The 21457-nt window shown below is 37.8% G+C and overlaps 1 protein-coding gene across 1 annotated transcript in view; it reads left to right on the top strand.

Moving 5' to 3' along the window:
* The window catches only part of COL28A1 (collagen type XXVIII alpha 1 chain), a 154153-nt gene that overhangs the window by 22201 nt on the left and 110495 nt on the right, over positions 1–21457 (top strand). The window contains exons 8-12 of the mRNA XM_080818277.1: positions 603–647; positions 3234–3278; positions 4353–4406; positions 19010–19078; positions 20226–20294. Coding sequence (XP_080674403.1) covers positions 603–647; positions 3234–3278; positions 4353–4406; positions 19010–19078; positions 20226–20294 — 282 coding nt within the window. The remainder of the gene's footprint in view (positions 1–602; positions 648–3233; positions 3279–4352; positions 4407–19009; positions 19079–20225; positions 20295–21457) is intronic.

Raw genomic sequence — 21457 nt, 5'->3', positions numbered from 1 at the left:
GGCAGGACTGGAGAGTGAGATGATGGGAAGTAACAGCGTGCTTGCCACGCGGCCCATCCCCTCTTGTTAATTCCTCATGGCTCCTTTTCTCACCAACCCATGGCATGGTCTCAGGACCTTGCTCCTACTACTAACTGATCAAAGTTGGTACTCAGGATGGAGTATCATGTTGTGGAAAAAAACAGAGACTGTGAGTCTGAGCTACTTGATAGAGGGAAGTCATCTTGTTGAGCCTAAGTTTTCTCATCTCCAAAACAAAAGTGTAAACTGATCTCACTTAGCTGGGATATGGACTCAATTAAATCACACACACAAAGAGCATATGTTAGATGCTCAGTAAACCTTAGTTTCTGTCCTTTTAATTTCATCCACCTCTCAGCAACATTAAGCCTCACTAGGTGGTGTCACGGATTTGATTCTGTGAGTTAAGGATGACTCCTGGGTAAAACTTTTCAGAGGGTGATGCCCAAACAACCCACAACTGAGGATAAACATGTGTATGACCCAGCAAAGTGCTTATGTCACAAGAAATCTTTTTAAAAAATCCTAACCCCAAATGACTGCAAATGTCCTCTTATTTATTTCATTTATTTATTTTTCAGGGGGAAAGTGGACAATGTGGCAAACCAGGAATAAAAGGCGACAAAGTAAGGAACATGTTTTTAAAATGCTAACAACTGTGATCCCTTTGGGTCTGAGTTTCCTTAAGAGGAAATTCCTGGGATTCATTACCTTGCTTTCACTACTGGAGTTGGAAAGCCATTGGCTCCATTTTCAAATCTGTAAAACGTGAAGCAGAAAACAAAGCCATACCTAACTTTAGCTAATGGAGCCCCCACATGCCTTTCCTATGGACTTTTAAGACCTTGCCTTGTGGCCCCCTAACCTTTGAGGCCAGACCTACAGAATGTTATGGGGAAAAGAATAATTTAACCTGCAAAGTCAACCCAAGCTCCAATCTGGTCGAAGTGGAATTGTTTTTCAGATGTAAACACCGACAGTAAGCACTTTCCAAAATAGAGAGAAGAACTCTATGGAATAAGTTAATGAAATAATTATAAATAATGTGGCAGAACTAGGTAGAGACAGGGGTTTGAAATTTTGAAACTGCAGCAAGCCACAAGCAATTGGAATGGTATTTACCTTTCACTAAAAAATGAATATGAATAAAGTATTTAAACTGGAGACAACATTAAATACGGTAAGCAGTTCCTTAATGGACCAGAAATATACAGAGAGCACTTTGAAACGTAATGACAAAGGATCCAAAAATGTACAGAGTAAAAATTTCATTATAGTTAAGAACTGTGAACAGCATGCTACCAAGACACTCAACTCTTTCAATATCTGTGTCTTAATTACGGGAGAGAGACAAGGGGAAAAAAATGGGCAAAAGGTGAAAAGCAGAGAATAAGATAATGACACTGGCCTATGTAACTAACCATTTTAAATAGCCTGAGACTTTGTGAAAGCTTTTAAAGTACTATGGAGTTAAAGGCCAGATGGATCTGAAAAATGTAGCCTTGGTAATTATCTCTGGGCAAAATGAAACTGTAGTAATGAATAGATTCTGCCCGGAGGATAATTGAAAATGGGAGACAGACACAGACTTGAAAGTATAAAAGGAGGGACACAGAAGAACAAAAATGAGAGTGAAACAGTAACTGTGAAAACTATTTGAAATGAAAATGGCTGAAAAAGAGTTAATATCATATTTCGTTGACTAAGATGTCAGGGATTGTTAAATGTCCTATTATTTTCTGTGCCAGAAAGAAAGAAAAAGTGCTGTCAATTATAAACAGAAGATGGAATTGATGGTAAGACACATCTTAGTGTCAGAGATGTAAAAATCTGAAAAAAAAAAAAAAAAAAAAAAAAAGGGCATGACTAGAGTCAGGGAAATAGTGTCCTTGACATGAGGAGTTCATATAAGTTCATAAGTCAAACATGCAAAGAACTTGAAGAGACACGAACGAGGGAATATAAATGGTTAGTAAATGAAAAAAAAATCCAAATATATTAGCCATCAAATAAGTGAAATTAACACATGAAAATATTATTTCACTTATCAAATTAGCCAACCCTGAGACAATACGTAATACTCAGCACTGATGGGGAGTGTGTAAGGTGAAGATGTACACTCTCTACTCAGGGAATAAGAATGGAAATCTGAACAAACTCTATGGAGGGAAGTTTTGCTTTATCTTTCCATGTGTGGTGCGAGACATAAAAGAGAGTGAGAGAGCCTTGAATGTGCTCATTGTCTCTGTGTCTGTCATCCTCTTCCAGACCATCATCTTTAGGAATCCATCAGAAGAGGGACATGACTTATATACAAGGATGTTCATTATAATATTATTTAAAATAGTAATCATCAGAAACAATTTTAATGTCAATACTAGGGAAATGAGTAAGTAAAGTGTGATAGGTTCATATTCTTGAATATTATTCCATTACGTTTTTAATGACATGGAAAAATAGTTTTGATACAGTGGAAGACCAGATAAGAACGACACAAAGTTGCATATGCCCTTCAATCAAATTATTTAAAGAAACGTAATTATTGCATATATGGCCTAAAATGTTAACGGCAGTTGCTTCTGTGTGATTTTTCCTCCCCTGTTTCTTTGCTTTTTTCTATAATTGCTAAGGTTCATCTGTTATGAACAGGTTATATTTTGGTGAGAAAAAAAAAGCGAGAAAAGAGATAATAGACTGTACTATATTCTCATAAAAATAAATTTTAAAGGGTTTCCTAGTTATGGAACATATTGAAATACTTTCCATTAAAAGAGGGTTGAGTATAAACACTGTTCTGTTAAGTTGCATGTCTTGAAGATGGGCAGAAGAGTGATCTTATGGGGAAACTCACTACACTCTTCGTTGAACTGACTTTGCCTTATTGGAAAGAAACAATATTCCACTAAGTGTACTGCTTTCTAAAGAATCAAGATATAAATTCTTTACTCTGATCAAATTTTCAATATACAGGTGAAGGACTTACATCTAAAATTGTGTTTTCATGGAGTTTACTAAAGGGAAACTTGACCTCAAGTTGGCTTAATAATTAGGATCATTTTGTTAACAAAGCATCTGCATCTGTTGGCTTTGCTGTTTGGTTAATCTGGGAAGATTGGCCATTACTGAGAACACATTCCCTTCTCCTCCACCTAAAATCATTGCAGTTTGATAATGGATATTTAGAGCAACTTGCCATTCATTTTATTCCACAGGGATCCTTAGGACCACATGGACCAAAGGGACCCAGAGGACTTCAGGTAAGTCTGTGTCTGATTAGATTAGATTAAAATAATAGGATTAGAACCACCAGGGAAGCTCTTAAAACCCACTGTGCCCGTTTGCTGTCTCTGATAATTCAATCAGAATGTCTAGGGATTGAAGCCAGACATCAGTAGTTTTAAAGATTCCCAGGTGATTCCCATGTGCAACAAAGTTTGGCAATCACTGCCCTAATGTGAATAACTAATTCAGGCTCTCCAAAGATAGTTACCAGCAGATGAGTTTACTTAGAGGGATAAAAGTTTAAAACTTTGGGTCTAGGAATACTGATAAATCCAAAGCAATTAAAAACAGGATGTAACTATTTTTGCCTTGCTGCTGTAATATAGTTGGAAGAACTATGCATTTTATCTACATTACAGTATTTGTACTGTTCCATCTTTGTAAGTACTTAATGCTCGATAACATGGAGTTATTATTTAAGGCATTTATTTAAGTTAAACATATTCCAAGGATTTCGAAAAATAGTTTAGATCAGGTTTTTTTTTTTTTTCCCCCAGTCTGGGGAGCGGCCTGCTCTAAAGTTTTGATGGGGGGAGGGTATGTGTTAATTGCAGTATTTCAAAAAGTCTACTAAAAATTATAACATGACCCAAAATTTTCTAGACAGCATCTAGTTAACCATCAACTCCTTTGCTTTGGCCTAGAATTGTCTTGGGGCAGGGCAATAACTCTGGTTATCATGGGGTCATTGAAACTCCAACTTTCAGTTATAAACTGAATTTTTATTTATGTTAAATATAAATATTTTAAAATATTTTTTAAAGTGTTCATTCAAAATTTTTTGAAAAGAGTGTCCAGTAAGGTTGGCAACACAGAAAGCAAACACCTCGTGAATAAATGTTTGCTCTGAGCTTAAGTACTATTTTAGAAACAGCCTATAAGACATGAGCAATTTTATCTCATTCCACTTCCCAGTCACATGCAACCCCAAGGTAACCAGATTTGTAGTCTGACTCTAACTTCAGCATTTCTAGGGACCCTAATGAACAATTCCTTCCTGGTTGGCTTTTTGTATACAGAACTAATTCTTGGTTTTCACCTTGGAGCAGGGCATTAGTGGACCTCCAGGGGATCCAGGCCCGAAAGGATTTCAAGGCAATAAGGTAATCATACCCTTTGATTAAAGACAGGCAGAGTTCCTTTCCCCTAGTGAGCTATAGCGGTGTGTGTTTTTATTAAGCAGAAGGTAGTGGGCTCTTTGAGGATGTATCTTTGGCAATTAGAATGACCTGTAGATGTAGACACAGAATTGGATTCAAGTACATGCAGAAAGTCAGTGGCATAGATTTATCTATTATTATGTTACTCAAGGGTGCATTTATTAAATACAAGTCATTATTAAGAATCTTTGCGGTATTTCCTTCTTACTCCTGCTTTTTAGTCATTTTATGGTTCAGTAGAAACTGAAAAGCAGTAACAAATAACCAGTTCAAATCACTGTTTTTCCTCATACGTGATGTCAACTCAATATGTAGTTTATAAAGGAAGGAAATTTGTAAGGGTCATGCCAACAAAAATCAAGCTTTTAGAAATCTTTACAGGAGTGTAACCTCAACCGTCAGTACCAGGCTTGTGATGTCATTCCACAGATAAGCAGGTGAGATAGCAGAAGGGGTTGAGGAAGAGCCAAATAGAACCCAAAGATGGTATGGCTGGGATATTTAACAGATCTAGATATAAGGCTCTGTTTTTTAATGAGGGTGGCCATTAATTTGCTGAAAACAAGCTTTTTAGTACCTTTTAAACTCTTCTCAGTGCTCAGTAAATTTCATGGATATAGTAAATATCCAATAGTGTTGTTAGTCACCAGAGATCTGTGGAATTTGTGGTAGCAAGAACAGCAGAAGGTGCCCTCCCCAGTGGACACTAGAGAGAGCCAGTCTTTTAAGGGGGCTGTCAGATCGAAGCTGTGGGGAGCAGTTGGGCTACGTGAGTGTTCTTTTTCCAGAGAGAGGAAAGACAGTGACAAGTATAGCATTTTTAATGAGATAACGACAATGTGTGATTTCCCAGGCCACTTTTAATTGGCAAATTAAAATAGAATGAGCTTCTCAGTGGGAGTGTGCTTAAGCTTCATCTGGGGAAACTGCCTTTTCCAGTCCTTGCCTATGATTAATTCTCTCTGGGGAAAAGAAATGTATCTCTTGAATACTGAGTAGAAGTTTTTATAAAATTGCTTTGGCTGTGGGTAAGATTCTGAAGCAAGAAAAAAAAATATTTTGACAATCAACACTTACTTCTAGGATTCTTTAGTTACCTAAGATGAAAATTTTCATGTTTGTGAAAAAGAGGTTTAAAATCAGGGATCGGGGTTGGAGTTTGCAACAGTGACAGAATTATAGAATGTTTGAGCCACCAAGGATGTTTGAGATCATCCTGGCCCAAAGTTTTCATTTTGGGAAACGAGAACTGAAGTCTGGAAATCACGTGGCTGGCCTGAGGCAGAGGCACAAGTGGACTCATCAGCTTTGGAGATCACCCGTGGAGGACTGGGAGCAGGGCGGGTAGCTTGGGAGATGGTTAGTAGCAGTCCATCAAAAGGTGCCATCATTTGCTCCCTTCTATTCATGTTCCATACTATTACTATTCAGGTTTTTCTTTTAACAAAAAATTACTAACTTACTTATTTATTTTTAAGATTTTATTTATTTTTATTTGAGAGTGGGAGTGAGAGAGAGAGAGCATACAGGGAGAAGGAGAATTAAACTCCTTGCTGAGCAGAGAGCCCAATCTGATGCTTGATCCCAGGGATCATGACCTGAGCTGAAGGCAGACACTTAACCGACTGAGCCTCCCAGGCACCCCACATACACTTATTTAAACAGAATTTAGCTTTTAATTCCAACACTGCGTTAAGTCTTAGAATAAATATAGTTGAGTGTTTAGGGGAAGTTACAATTTTCTGAGGTGATAACATTTCATGCTTGAAAATTTCATGCTTTCACATCATCCTAAGTATTTGAATACTTTTTGTGAATTTTCCAAGGTCTTCTTAAAAATTTTTTTTTTTTTAAATTGTGGTTAAGGGGGCACTAGGATGTCTCAGGTAGTTAAGTGTCCGACTCTTGGTTTCAGCTCAGGTCATGATCTCAGGGTCATGAGATTGAGCCCCAGTAGGGCTCCATGCTCAACCTGGAGTCTGCTTGGGATTCTTTCCCTCTGCCCCTCTCCCTGTTCTGTCTCTCAAATAAAATAAATAAATAATATCTTGAAAAAATAAAAACAAATAAATTGTGGTAAAGGATACATAATATAAAATTACCACTTGGGTTTTAATCACACAATTCACCACCAGGTGAATGCACAAAGCTCATTTTCAATTGAAAAGATGTCCATATCTAGATGTCCAAATCTAGAAAACATCTAGATGTGAATGCACAAAGCTCGTTGTCAATGAAAAGATGTCCTTATCTAGAAAATCTTCATTTGCTGGGAGCAGATGAAGTGGGAATGGCTTTTTCTTTTTCCTTTTAGTAATATTTCTGGTTTAAGGTCACAAATTAAGTAGTCTCTTGACACATACTTTAAGACTATTACTAATTTCTACCTTTCTTTGGATCTGTCAACAAGAGATGCATACTGCATTGATCATTAATTTTTAAAAAAATTTATACATTTATTAGTATATTATCTTAAAAGTCAGAATTCAGGGAATGATTTCATCTTGTGTCTCAGAATGTACTTCTACATCTTGAAGACTTAATATACTTTTTTTCTCAATCTGGAAATAATGTTATGTTTATAATGACATTTCTTTTTATGCATTACCATCTAATTATAAAATGTTTTAAAGAAATTGCTATTGTAGGGGCACCTGGGTGGCTCAGTGGGTTAAAGCCTCTGCCTTCAGCTCAGGTCATGATCTCAGGGTCCTGGGATCGAGACCCGCATCGGGCTCTCTGCTCAGCAGGGAGCCTGCTTCCTCCTCTCTCTCTGCCTTTCTGCCTACTTGTGATCTCTGTCTGTCAAATAAATAAATAAAATCTTTAAAAAGAAAAAAAGAAATTGCTAGTGAAATTGTGCAAAAAATTCTCTAAAACCTAGTAATTCTGCATTTTCTAGTGGGCATGGGAGGATTATTTATTTTGAAACTTCTATAATAATCAATAGCATTTATTATATATTTACTATGTACAGGTAAATAGTTCTAAATACTCACTTAACATAATACCACCTTTTGAAGCATGACCTAGTCTTATCCCCATGATACAGATTAGGCTACTCAAGGAAAGAGAGGTTAGGCAATGGGTTCTAATCTATATAGCTGATAAGGGATAGAGCCAGGATTCAAACCCAGCCAGTCTGCTCTTAACCACCATATAATATTTATCTTCTTAGGAATGTTGCTGAATCTTCTGAGTATTTGACCTGAGATAAATGCATTTCTTTTGGACAGTATGGAAATTGCTTCTGTCCCCTTTCTCTTGTACTCTGGCTGGAAACAACAGTCTGTTGAGAGGTGCATTTCTATTTGGTTATAATGTTTATCTGAAAATGCAGGAAGAGAAGGATGGGAATCGCATGGGAAAAAGAAACCAGTAATGTGCATTTCAAATATTTTGTTTCTTAGGAAACTTTCGAACAGAAAACCTTTAGACTTGTAACACTTGCAAAGATTCCATAAGAGTTTCTAGATGGGGCCTGTCTATGTCCTTGAATTTATGAATGGTTTCTCTCATGAGCTACAGTCCTATTCTATTGCTCTAGTAGTTGGGTTTTTCTCATCAAAGCGTTTGCAGAAAGGTGGTCAAAGAACAAAAGGAAAAAATAGCGTGTGATAAATCAAGGAAAAATGTGATGCTGGCCCAGGTTTGCAAATCATTTCTGTCATTAATATTTTCCACATGTAAAATAGCGCCTATTTTGTCCTGAATGACCTTGTTGTCCTAGAAACAAAACATAGATGTTTCTCAGAATGACGCTGTGGCTCTCAGGCCACTTCAGCCTCCCCCATAGAAGAAGGTCATGCAGTGGCACTCATAAGAAGATCATCCCATCAGTCTCTAAAATCAATTAGCATAATAATCACACAAGGGCCTTATCCCTAGGACCAAAGGGAAAATGCAGTAACTCTGGAGAGAGCACAGTGCTCTTTCTGAGGAAAAAATGAGTACCTAAGAACCCTACCGCCAACTTCCAAGGCTATTGTGATGGTTCAGTTGCAACCCCATTTGGTCCTAGAATGGGCCCTCTCATAATGAGAAAAAATGGCTCAAGATTGGTAGGGCTTTCATATCACAGAGAACAAGTTACAAAATTAGTTTTGTACAAGTGAACACAGTAGAATGCTGGGTGTGCCAAACCCACATTAGGTAATTTTTGCCATTTCTTAATGTCTTTCTGAGGTTATTTTGGAAGGGTATTTCCTTCTCAGATCTCATGCAAACTGGCTCTTTCCAAGACCCTCTTTGTGCTCCTGGGAAGAGGGCCTGCTCACTGTAGCATGAGCAGAAAATAGCTTGTGACATATTGGAGTATTCTAGTACTAGAGCTTTAGTGCTAGGGCCAAAGAGCACTAGGAAATATCCCTAATAGGCTTTCCCAAGTCAAAGAACCACATGTTAATCCTCCAACAATTAGAAAGTCCATGATATTATATTCTGTATTAACTCATCTTAATGAATGAATTACCTTGCTTCTCATAATCGTTTACATTGTTTTACTCCAGGACATTTATATATTTCTGCAGGGCTTTTATCCCCTAAGACTTTTCTTCTTGTACTACAACCAAGTGTGAGAAACTCAGAGTCCTTTTATGTATGAGACTTTGTCTTAACTCACTTTTACTTCTGAGGTGACAAAACAAACAAACAAAAACAACAACAACAAAATGAACAAACAAACAAAAAAACCCAACAGAGTAGTAGCACCAGTCTTGTCCGTTTTAATAAATGGATATAATGAGGGTAAAAAATCTCCAGTGAATCAAGCATTGATCCATCCATCCACAATGAACAAAGGACCTCATATCCATGAATAAATGGGATCCACGCTTCAAGAGGAGTGCGGGCACATCAGTTAGATCACTCCATGGCTCTGCACCACACCATGATTCTTGGACCCCTATTCCTCCTTCTCTAACTCTGTCAAGGTTTCACCTAATTTCTTGAGGTTCCAAGCACAGTATGTATTTTTCATGTAGCTGGTATTCTTCTGAAGAAGTTTAATAAATAAAAACTAAATGTACAAATCCTAAAATTAAAACTATAAACATAGTAAACACCTCTACACAACAACCTGTTTTCTTCAAAATGCCCCCATGAAAAGAGGTCAACTTTAAAAAGAGGGCTGGAAAAAAAATAAAAATAAAAAGAGGGCTGGTTGTCAACCTTTATAATAGCTACTGGGAGAGCCCATGCACATATTTTTGGTAGCCGGTAGTTTCCTGTTAGTTTCTATGCATTATTCCTTTAAACATTGCTAGCCTTCTTTCAAATATGAACCATTGACAGGAGAATTGGACAAATACGTGCAGTTCCTTCACTGTTTAAAAAAAAAATCCAAGGCAGAGGCTCCAGTGACAATGTGGGTCGGGAGCACCACTGTCACATCTGATAGAAAAAATTATTATATGCAACAAAGAAGTATTTGCTGAATGAATGAGTGAATGAGTATTTAAATGGAATGAGTTGTCAACAGTAACCTACTGTAGAGAAGTCAAACAGGCAAAAACCTAAAAGAGTCATTTAGTTTGTCACCTTGAAATTATTGGGAATCTTTAAGGGAGTGGTTTTGATAAGAGAGCTTGGGGAGGTGACAAAGGAGAAGGATACAATAGCTAGGAATTCTGACCATTTTTCCAAGATATTGGGATAATAAAGGGAAACAGAAAAGTGTTGACATACCCATTAAAACCTCCTTGAATCTAATAATCAAATGTTTTCTTATACTTCCACTTTTTAAAAAGGGTTTTGTTTATTTATTTGAGTTAGAGACAGAGACAGAGAGAGCCCGAGGGGTTGGAGGGGCAGGCAGAGGGAAAAACAGACTCCTCACTGAGCAGGGAGCCCAACACAGGGCTCAATCCCAGGACCCTGAGATCATGACCTGAGGCAAAGGCAGGTACTTCACCAATTGAGCCACCCAGGTGCCCCTATACTTCCACTTTTTTTTTTTTAAGAGAGGCAAGAAGACTTGGGACTTATTATTTATTTGTTTATTTATTTTTACAATTTCAAATATACCACTTAAAATCTCATGTTTTCTATAACATCACTATTTTTGCTGGAACAGAATTATCATTAATGAAGATTAAGTAGTTTTAAAAATATATTCTTGTTTTGTTCATTATTTAAATACTTGATTCGACTCAATACTAGTTTTGCAACTTTAGAAGGTCAGCTCACTAAATGTACCCAATATTTCAGTTATGGTTTGGAAATAGTTCAACACTACAGATATGAACAACTATGAAGAATTTTAAACCTCCTCTTCAAACAAACAGGCTGTGTAGTTTTATTTCAGCTTTCACACAATTCAGAAATCTAACAATCTCCTGACATCATGATGTTGCTTTCAACCATAAAAAAAAAAAACATGATTTGAAATAGGATATAATTCCTTTTAACTTGATGCGACGCAAACCAAATGAAACATACATAGGAATCAACAATTCCTAGTATAGAGTAATTAATCAAAGAGAAAAACTTTAAAGTTATAGATCTCTTCACAGAATGACGATTTTTTGCTTCACTAAAGCATTTCAAGTCCGAGTACTTGAACACGTCAGCTTTTCCAATTGTCTCAAACCAATGATGGGCCTTCTGGTTCCCCGGGCAGCTAACAACTTTGAACAAGGTTGTGACTGCTCAGTATTGATACCCTTGTAAAGGGAAGAGTCCCTTTACAATTTTAATTATACATATCTGTTGAATGAAGATTGGAGACAAGCTGCCAAACTATGTGAATGTTTTCTCTTTGGAGATGTCAAAGTTTAAGTGCTATTTCTGTCTTGGGCCTAATTAAAGGGAAAAAAATCATGAGTAATCCAGCAATTGTTTTTGTGGAAAGGGCTTTGACCTACATGCACATCTGCCCACCCGGACTCTAAATGAGCTTATTAACTCATTTGACATGAGAAAACTGATAGTGACAACTTGAAATGGCTGCCAGAACATGTGGGATGTCAGTCAATGGCTTCAAGGCAGATGATTTTCATTCCCAAATCTCTGATGCATATGGTTCTCAGCAGGAGGGGTACGCTGCTGTGTGTGTGCGTGCATGTGCACATGCATACATGCATGCATGTGCACAGAGACTGCCAAGGTAAAAACTCTGATCGATCAAGAAGCCCCAAATGCTGCTAACGTAAAGGTGCTGAGTCTAACCCACATGCCCAGTCAAGCTGGGCACTAACGTGGAACTGATTCAGTTACTGCAGGGTCTTCAGAGGGATGTCAGAACTAGAAAAAAAAAAAAATCACATGCATGTCCCCAATTCAAGTAAATTGCAAAAGCATCGCAACAGGGAATATTAAGTTTATTCCAAGGGTAAGGCTTTTTTATTGCGGTAAAAGTCCAAGGAGTGTCTACCAGAGCTGAGATTCTTAAAAACTCTCCTGATGGGCTGCTAAGCAGTCCTTCCTTTTAGGGACAATGACACACAGTTCCTTAGATTTTATTATATGTGAAGTATGACTTTCCTAATAGGCTGACCATATGAATATCATTTTTATGGGTTGATCATGGTTGAATGTTATCAACTTCATGTGGTTTAATCTAATAGCAATCAAGAAAATGAGTTGAGTTATTAAAATCTGGTATAATACTACAATTTTCATTACATTTCCACCTAGTTCCAGCTAGGACTATATCTTGGCCATACTCGAATCATTCTGCAACTATCCTTCAAATCTTATTTTAAGCAGCATGCTCATCCACCATTTTCCTCCATTTGGAAAGTATGAGAATATTTGTCACAAGACTTAAAATATTAAAGTTGGTGCTACACTTATTTGGGAAGGAATAAAAAAAGAAGTTGCTAAAGTGTCTTTCTAATGTTAAGACCCCAAAGTGTGATTACATTGTTCATAATTGTATTATTCAAGAAGAGGTAAATTCTGTCCTCAAAAAATTCAGAGTCTTGGACAACCATTATTTGTTATCTTAGGGCAAGGAAAGATGTTGACTTTGGTTAGAGCTGATGCCAGGAATAAGGCATGTTGTGTTCTCCTAGCTGACTTCCCATACAGTGTAACCTTAGGAATTTGTTATTCCTTCAGCTGAAAAGAAAATGTTTAATTTTATTTGGGTAAGTTTGCAGGAGACACTGTGTGTAATAGGTACTTGATATCACTATGTAATTTATATATAGCTACTTTTGGTTGAAAACCTAACTAAATCAGAGGGAACTCCAAAGGAGCATCTCCCCATTCCCAACCCCCTCAGCTGAGACCTGTTTTGTTTCCAGTTTCCTCCAGCAGCTAGCATGGCACCAGCTCCCAAGCTGCTGCTCAGTAAGTGTTTGCTGCCTGAACGGTGGAGGGAATGTTATCAATTAGCTAAGTATTGACAGTGCAAAACTGAGCAAAGTCACATGACATCCTCCCCGCAATCGAGGGGGAGTTGTAATTATAATGAATCCTTAGAAAAAGAGGAAAATGGTGCTATCAATACGTCTAGGATAGGAATTTCACCTGATCAGAGAGGCCCTCTCTGAAGCTGTGTTGCTTAAAATAAGATTTGAAGGATGCGTAAGGGTTGACCAGGAAAAAAGGAAGGTAAGAACACCCCATATAGATAGAATAGCATGGGCTATGACCCTAGGGCAGAAGGGAGCCTGGCAAGGACAATGAACTGAACAAAGGTTAATGCTGCTAGGGTAGTGAGTGAAGAAGCCACTAGTTAACAGAAGGGACGGGAAAGCCCATGGGACCACACCATGCAGGGGCTCACAAGTCTTATAAAGAGCTCTGTCTTTTCCCGGGAGCAAAGGGAAGGTCCTTGAATGGTTTCACTTGGATTAAAGATAAAACTAAAATTAAGGGTTGCCTGGTTGGCTCAGTGATTTAAGCGTCTGTCTTTGGCTCAGGTATGACCTCAGGGTCCTGGGATTGAGGCCTGCATCAGGAATAAAAAAAAGTTGCTAAAGTGTTTTTCTAATGTTAAGACCCCAAACTGTGATTACATTGTTCATAATTGTATTATTCAAGAAGAGGTAAATTCTGTCTCTGCTCAGCAGCGGAGGCTTCTTCTCCCTCTCCCCACTGCTCAGGCTCTCTCTCTCTCTGGCTCTCTCTCTGTCATATAAGTAAATAAAATATTTGTAAAAAATTAAAAAAAAAACTAAAATTAAAAGATAGCGTTGGCAGCAATGGGAGGAATAAATTAAAGTGTGCTATGATGGATGTGTGTAGGGTACTAAAGACTTTGTTGTAGTCTGAACAAGAGGTGATCTTACTTTGAGGTAGACTAAAGAGGCATGTTAGAGGATTACAGAGGTAGAAGGATTTGAGAGAGGTTTAGAAGACATATGGAAAAGCGGTGGCGATGCATTACACATGGTGGGTAAGGGAGTGAGAGGTGTCAAGAATGATTCCTTCTGGCTTGACTCATGGAGGGATTGTGCTCTTCACTGAGACAGAGAATGCTGGAAGATGATCAGGTCTGTGAGGGGAAGAGTAGGAGTTTGTCTTTGGAGATGATGAGTTCCTTTTGAAATTCTCTTTCCTGACTTCTGTCACACTATTTTTGGAGTTCCCATTTCTTTTTCTCAGCCACTGTCTTCCTTAACTCCCCACAAGACATTTCTGTGGTCTTCCACTCCCACCCCACTTAATTGTTGGTACTCTCCATGGTTCTGACCTGAGCCTCTGGCCTCCTCAAACACTATTTAATACAGTAGCCACATGTGGTTACTGAGTCCCTGAAATGTGGCTAGTCTAAATGGAAATATGCTATAATTGTTAAATACACATAGGATTTCAAAGACACGTGTTAAATGATAAATAAAATCACTAATAAGATTTTTATATTGTTTATATGCTGAAATGATAATATTTTGGATACATTAAGCTAAACAAAATGTTATTACTTCCTTAATGTGGATATTAGAAAATTTAAAATTACATATGGGGCTCATTGTATATTTCTAGTGGACAGTGCTACTCTAGACAGTGACCGTATTATTGCCTTATTTTTGTCCATTTGAGCCCACAGAGCTGCTTATTGTCCCCAGAAATTTTCACATCATTTTATGCCTCATACTCTTTCCTTTTCCTGAACTTCTGTTCCTCTTCTTTTCTACCAGATTAGATATGATTCCTACTTTTTTTGTTCAGAGCAAATATCTCCTCTACTATACGAAAATTTTCAATTCCTTAAGGTAGAATTAAACATTTGTGCCTCATAGTCTTACATTCTCTCTTAATATCTTTATTATAGCTAATTCACATGCTCGTATTTACTTCTATATTGATTTGTCTTTCCAGCCAGATTGTAAATGTCTGCAAAGTTCAGGTGTAATCTGATTTATGTCAATAATTATGTAACTGGGTACTCAGTACCAGGGTGATGCTCAATGAAAGTCTGGTGAATAACAATTGACTCTATACATATTAAACAACTATCATGTGATTAGTTATGACTTAGATGTTTTATAGACAATATCTCACATCCTCTCAGCAGCCCTGCAAGATAGATATAATTATCCTCATTTTGCATATGGGGATCTTGCAGAACTCAAACTGTTAGTAAATTATAGAGCCAGGATTCAACAAGTTTGAATGGAAAAAAAGCCATTTTTCCCCCTGTGATTCCATGCATGGTGAAAATGGATTAAAAAGTGATGATTAGGGGCACCTGGGTGGCTCAGTGGGTTAAAGCCTCTGCCTTCAGCTCAGGTCATGATCCCAGGGTCCTGGGATCGAGCCCTACATTGGGCTCTCTGCTCTGCGGGGAGCCTGCTTCCTCCTCTCTCTCTCTGCCTGCCTTTCTGCCTACTTGTGATCTCTGTCTGTTAAATAAATAAATAAAATCTTAAAAAAAAAGTGATGATGATATCCCACATCATAAAATAAGGAAACAAACTCATTTCCTAAGATTATTAGAAGATTGAGTGACATAATATACCCATAGTGTCAGGGCAGTGCTTGGAAATATTAGGTTTTATTAAACATTGGCTTCCTTCAATGTTAAGGCCCATCACACAGGCATCCTTAATTTCTGAGGAAATGGTGGTTTTCCTAACCTCCTCAATACCCCTATCTATGTTTACGCTCATATAGAGGTCTTGAGAAACAAACCCCCTCCAGGGCTATCCACTTTAACTCAGTCCTCTTTGGATATGCTTCTGATGGTTAAAGAAAGTGAAGTAGAGAAATAACAAGTAACACTGGGACCATTCAACCTCTCTCTGTGTGTTTGTACTTACTGGTGAAGGTTGGGGTATGAATAATGGGCAATGTGGCCTTGGTGAACTTCTAGAAAATCATTGTGAGTAGAGTGTGATTCTTTTCTTCCTGTTCTGTCTTACCAAGTGATGGTATGTTACAATCAGGACCATTTCCTTTATCACCTGGGGAATCTTTGTAGGAAAGGGAAGGGAGAAGTATGAATGGGATAAAGATTAATTGTAGGCCAATGCTGGTCTGTAGGCCTTATGTTGAGATGCTAAGCTCCTGAGAAAGAAATTTAACCAACTGAAAGGTGAAGATATGTTGCTACTGAGCTGTGCTGAGGTAGGGAAAGTGATCCCTCTATAACCCTTAGATCCCTATACCTTCTTTAAAAAAGCAGTATTGAAAAATCGTTCCATGGCTATTGGTGCTTGACCAAAGGTGAAGGAAGCTCATGGCCTTAAGAGCAAGACAGTTGCTTCTCCTACTGATTTTGTTGATTAACATATTTCAAGTTAACAAAAGAACCAGTTCCTTGTCCATATTTAGAGGAAAACTTCTCACCAACCTGTGCTCTTGTTTGTTTTAGATCAAGCATACTGAAAAGTACTAAGTAGGGCAGAGCTTCCACTACTTAAAAAACTCAAACTCTCCTCCAAATATATACTATGTATATATAATGTAATATAATATAATATAATATAATATAATATAATACTTAAAAGCCTCTGATCCATTACAGAACCAAACTAATATAAAAGGGACAGGGAATGAATACAATAAGGAACTTAAGGCCTTATGTTATTATTATTTTAATGGTGTGTTTTATCTCTTAAATTGGTCCTTTGAGGTTAGGGGTGATGTCATAAACTTCCCTGTATTAACTTCATTACTGATCACAGAGTAAGTGCTTGGTGTTCCTTGAGCGATGGAAACAGTCACCCACACGCAATATAACTGACAAGACTGTGGCACAGGAAATTATAAGGAAAAGTTTCTTTGAAGTGAAAATTTGGAATCTAAATTAGGAAACTAAATATTCTCTAGCACTTTAACTTTGAGATCAAGAAAATAGCATCACATTGGGGAGAATCTTTATGTCTGATATTATTTGTGGAGAAAGTCCACGGCCAAGAACCTGTGAAAAAGAAGGGCAACTATCTGGCTGCTCCAGAAAATCTAACATACATAGAAAAATAATTACAACTTTGAATTTTAAAAAGAAAATTCAAGTTGATTTATCTACCAGATTGACTTATACTTAAAAGAGTGAAATAAGTTAAGCAGAGAGAGTCAATTATCACATGGTTTCATTTATCTGTGGAGCATAACAAATAACATGGAGGACAAGGGGAGATGGAGAGGAGAAGGGAGTTGGGGGAAATTGGAAGGGGAGATGAACCATGAGAGACTATGGACTCTGAAAAACAACCTGAGGGTTTTGAAGGGGCGGGGGGTGGGAGGTTGGGGGAACCAGGTAGTGGGTATTAGGGAGGGCACGGATTGCATGGAGCACTGGGTGTGGTGCAAAAACAGTGAATACTGTTACGCTGAAAAGAAATAAAAAATTAAAAAAAAAAAAAAAAGAATGAACTGAAGGTAACTTTAGATCCAATTCACCCAAGTGCCAAGGTGTCCTAAACTCATAATCAACTGATTTTGAGACAGGTTTTCTCTGTTATAATTTTGAGCCTGGGCATATCTTTTGGGGAGCTGATTTGACTCTGACACTTCTCTTTCCCCTTTGCAACTGAATAAAGTCCACAGACCTCCTTAAAGTAATGCCCCTACCATATCAATAGGACATACTAAGAGTCCTCTTCAAAATCACAAGCCTCCAGGGAAAACTGAGGCTTTCACATTGGTGAAAATTCTTTTGTTCCCCTCAATCTGGAGAAGGTTTGTCTCAACTTCTCATCTCATTTTACTGTTGATTAATATAAGGATGAAGAGAAAGAAAAATCTCTAAGTTGGATGAAAATTTAAATACCAAGGATTTATTAACTCAAACAAGAGAGTATTCAGAAATCTTCCTTCACATAAATTAGAGGTATATGTGTACATAAAGAATTAGAAGGAAATGCACCAGAAATTAGTAGTAGTTATAGATAGATAATTTAAAATTTTCTCTGTGTGCATGTTTTTCAATATATGGCAAATTTTCTGTAATGAAGGTATATTATTTTGGTAAACAGGAAAAATTAAAAAAAAAAAAGAAACTGTAATCAATAGTCACTCTCCTTTCCCCTGTCAACATGCCACATGACTGGAAATTTGAGAAACCTGCCATGTACCTGTGGATGATATTGAGGTGTGAGTTTGGGCAGGCCACATAACCTCTCTGGGACTCAGGTTCCTCACCTGTGAAATGTAGAAGTTTGAGTGCTTCTGTCTCATTTAGTTCTGTGATGCTTGAATTCTAGGACGGGCCTGCCACATAGCAGACTATTAACTGAAAATGCTGCTTCTGGCTTCTCGTAACTGACATCTTCATTAATTGTGGCTTACACCGTAAGAATTCTTGTTGTTTAGTAAACAGAAGGTTTGAAGGCAGGTAGCTCAATAAGGTTTTGTTTGATCAAGTTCAGTGAGGTTTTCTGGAGCTAGGACACTTCAAAATGTTTTTCTGCATAGTCCTCTGCAATGGTTGGCAGTCGTCTGAGAGACTGTTATCTCGTGGTTACAAGACAGCTATCATATCTCTTTCTCTTTGTGCTGAATATCCCCATATCTCATTTGTTGGAACTGAGCCACAAGGCCAAACAGTGGCAAAGGAAAGGAGATTCTAGACTTCCATTGAACCAATTACCATTCATCCTACAGCCCTGAGTGTAAAGACCTTTCTGTGGATGTGAACAGGTCAGGTTTCTAATAGCAGGAAAAGAAAGAGGAGAGGGGATGGTCATTGGGTAGGAAACAAAGGTGTCTGTCAGAAGCACATAATAAAAACCTGTTGAGCAAACAAGTCAGGGCTGCAGGATCCTAAAACTTTTGTTTTTGGGGGCTTCTTTCTCCATAAAACAATGTTAAAAATTATATATCACAACTGAGTTGGGAGAAAGACAAATTTGATCCAGACTGGATTCATTGTTATATATTCATTATTATTTTTTTAATTTTTTATTCTGATTTTAAACATCAATATGGAAACATTTTCATGGACCCTAGATATTGTGCCCACTGTGTGTAGTGGTTAATTCAATCCTGGGTCTATATTGTCCTTCCAGCTGGATTGTAAGCAATTTGAGGGCAGTGACTATGTCCTAGATTTCACTGTTGCCCTCAAAGCTCCTACCGCATCACTATACATCTAAGAGCTGTTGAACAAATACTGTTGAGTTGACCTAATGTGTAACTGTTTCTTCCTCCAGGGTGAACCAGGTCCCCCTGGTCCTTATGGTCCTCCAGGAGCCCCTGGTGTTGGACAGCAAGGAATTAAGGTAACAATTCTTGTCTTTTTCCCCATTGATGAGTACTGAATTTATTGCAGGGGCTGGGGAAGCTGTGATGTGAACTCTGCTCAGCTTTGCCCTCTAGAGACAAGGAGGCTGCCTGTAGAAGGTATTTACAGTCTGGGTGGTTGGCTTGGACACTGGGGCAGTTACCAAAAGAATAATCAATGTAATTTTTTTATTGGATGGAAATGAAAAATTTGTCTTGTCTCCAAATGCCCACCCTCTTGCCAACGTACATCTAGTTCTGTTGAGTTTTCATGGAATTTAAATGTTAAATTTAAATGCAAAATGTAAATGCAAAAGTGATATTGGGATGTGAAATATCTTAACATATGAACTATCACCTGTTCATGTTAAAGAAGCAGAGAGGGGGCAGAAACCAGAAAGACATAACACTGAATAGGTAGGTGTTGATAGAAAGGTTTGTAGGGAACTAGAAAGTACTATGACACCCAACCCCCCGGAGTGCTCTGGGTGCATCATGCAGGATGTCACACAGTATAAGTGCTTACTTTAAATGGCTTTTCTACATCATTGGGACAGTAAGACTTTGGTGCAGGACTAAGACAGAGAGCAGTACAAAAAAGGCTATTCTGGTATCATCAAGTATCACCATGGATAGCGTTGAAACAATAAGCATGCTGAGACTCCAGGGAAGGTGGAGTTTGTATCGGCAGAGCAATTGGGCAAAGATTCTGAAGGAGATCAAGGGTGAAATGGAACTGAAAGGAGGGGTAAAATGGAACAGGGTGGGGACAAGGAGAGGTGGCAATCCAGAATGGTGGTGAGAGGAGCAGGGAGCAGCACAAGCTTTGTTAGCTTGGTCCTCTCAGTGAACTCAAAGGAATCTAATGCAGTCCAGCCTGCCAATTGCTACACACACAATAGTTTCTGAAAGCTAAAATTGGTGTGTTGCCCTTACACAAGAAGGGATGATGAGCATTTTAGAGTAATTTGTTCACTTAAATTCAAGCTATTTCTCCTCCTCCAGAATGTTTTTTTTTATCTTTATGAATGTGAAAAGCTTGAGTATTTTGGAATATATCTTTGTTGAAATCTCCAGAGTATCTTGTGCTATGTATATTCTTTATCTAAAAACTCAAACTTTCACTTGATTATTTCTTTCTCTTAGGGGGAAAGAGGTCAGGAAGGAAGAACAGGGGCTCCAGGACCGATTGGCATTGGGGAGCCAGGCCAGCCAGTAAGTAGCAAGAAACTCTAGACGGAATAAAAAGGACAAATATAATTCTTATGTGCCCTTTGTGCTTAGACTAAATGGTTAAATTAAGCCCATGTTGCATCTTTTGGGATAACAAAAGATAATAATTATGCAAGGGCCAGATCCGAGTGTTATTTTTCCATAACACTTGAAATAGAACCCCCCCCCCCACACATGATATGTACAACTGGCTGTCTCTTACTGAAATCTCTTACAAGATTAATCAGCTTGTCCAAGAAGAAAAGAGATCTCATGTGTCAAAATCTCCTGGGGGTAGGAGAACTGGATTTAGACCTAAGGTCTATACTTTGTACCAACTTTCCTGGAGCTATGAGAAAAACATTGAGAATAAGGACGTTGCTCATTACCTAGCTTATGAGTATACTCTCAAGCTAGGACTGGTAAAGGTAGACAGGTAATACCTGTGTTATTTGCAGCTTCTAGCCTATGTAGCTGTGAAGTTTACTATTTTTGCAGAAGAGAATAAAAGTGTTTCTATCAAAAGAGATCTGGAGAAGAAATGAATAAAACATGACTATCCTAGTATAGAAATGCTCTTAACTTTTCAAGTAATCATTATTCTCCCAGAAAATAACAGTAAGTTACCCCCTGAGATACATATAAAAACAACTGGATTGGATCAGAAAAATTAATATTGTTAAAATGTCCATGCTACCTGAAACAATCTACAGATTGTATGGAATTCCTTTCAAAATTCCAATGGCATTTTTCATGGGAACAGAACAAACAACCTTAAAATTTGTATAGAACCACAAAAGATCTTGAATACCCAAAGCAACCTTGAGAAAGAGGAACAAAGGTGGAGGCGTCATACTTCCTGATTTCTAAATATACTACAAAGCTATAGCAATCAGAAGAGTATTGTATTGGCACAAAAACAGACACAGACCAACGGAACAGAGAGCCCAGAAGTAAACTCATACACGTATTGTCAATTAATTTACAACCAAGAAGCCAAGAATATACAATGGGGAAAGGAGAGTCTTACTTTAATAAATGGTCTTGGGTAAACTGGACCACTATCTTATACCATATACAAAAATTAACTCAAAATAGATTTGAGTCTTGAATGTAAGACCTGAAACTATAAAATTCTTAAAAGAAAACTTAAGCAGTAAGCTCCT

Source organism: Martes martes, assembly GCF_963455335.1.
Source record: "Martes martes genome assembly, chromosome: 11".
Classification (NCBI taxonomy): Eukaryota; Metazoa; Chordata; class Mammalia; order Carnivora; family Mustelidae; genus Martes; species Martes martes.
Note: the sequence above shows the minus strand (reverse complement) of the source record. Positions and strands in the feature narration are given on the sequence as shown.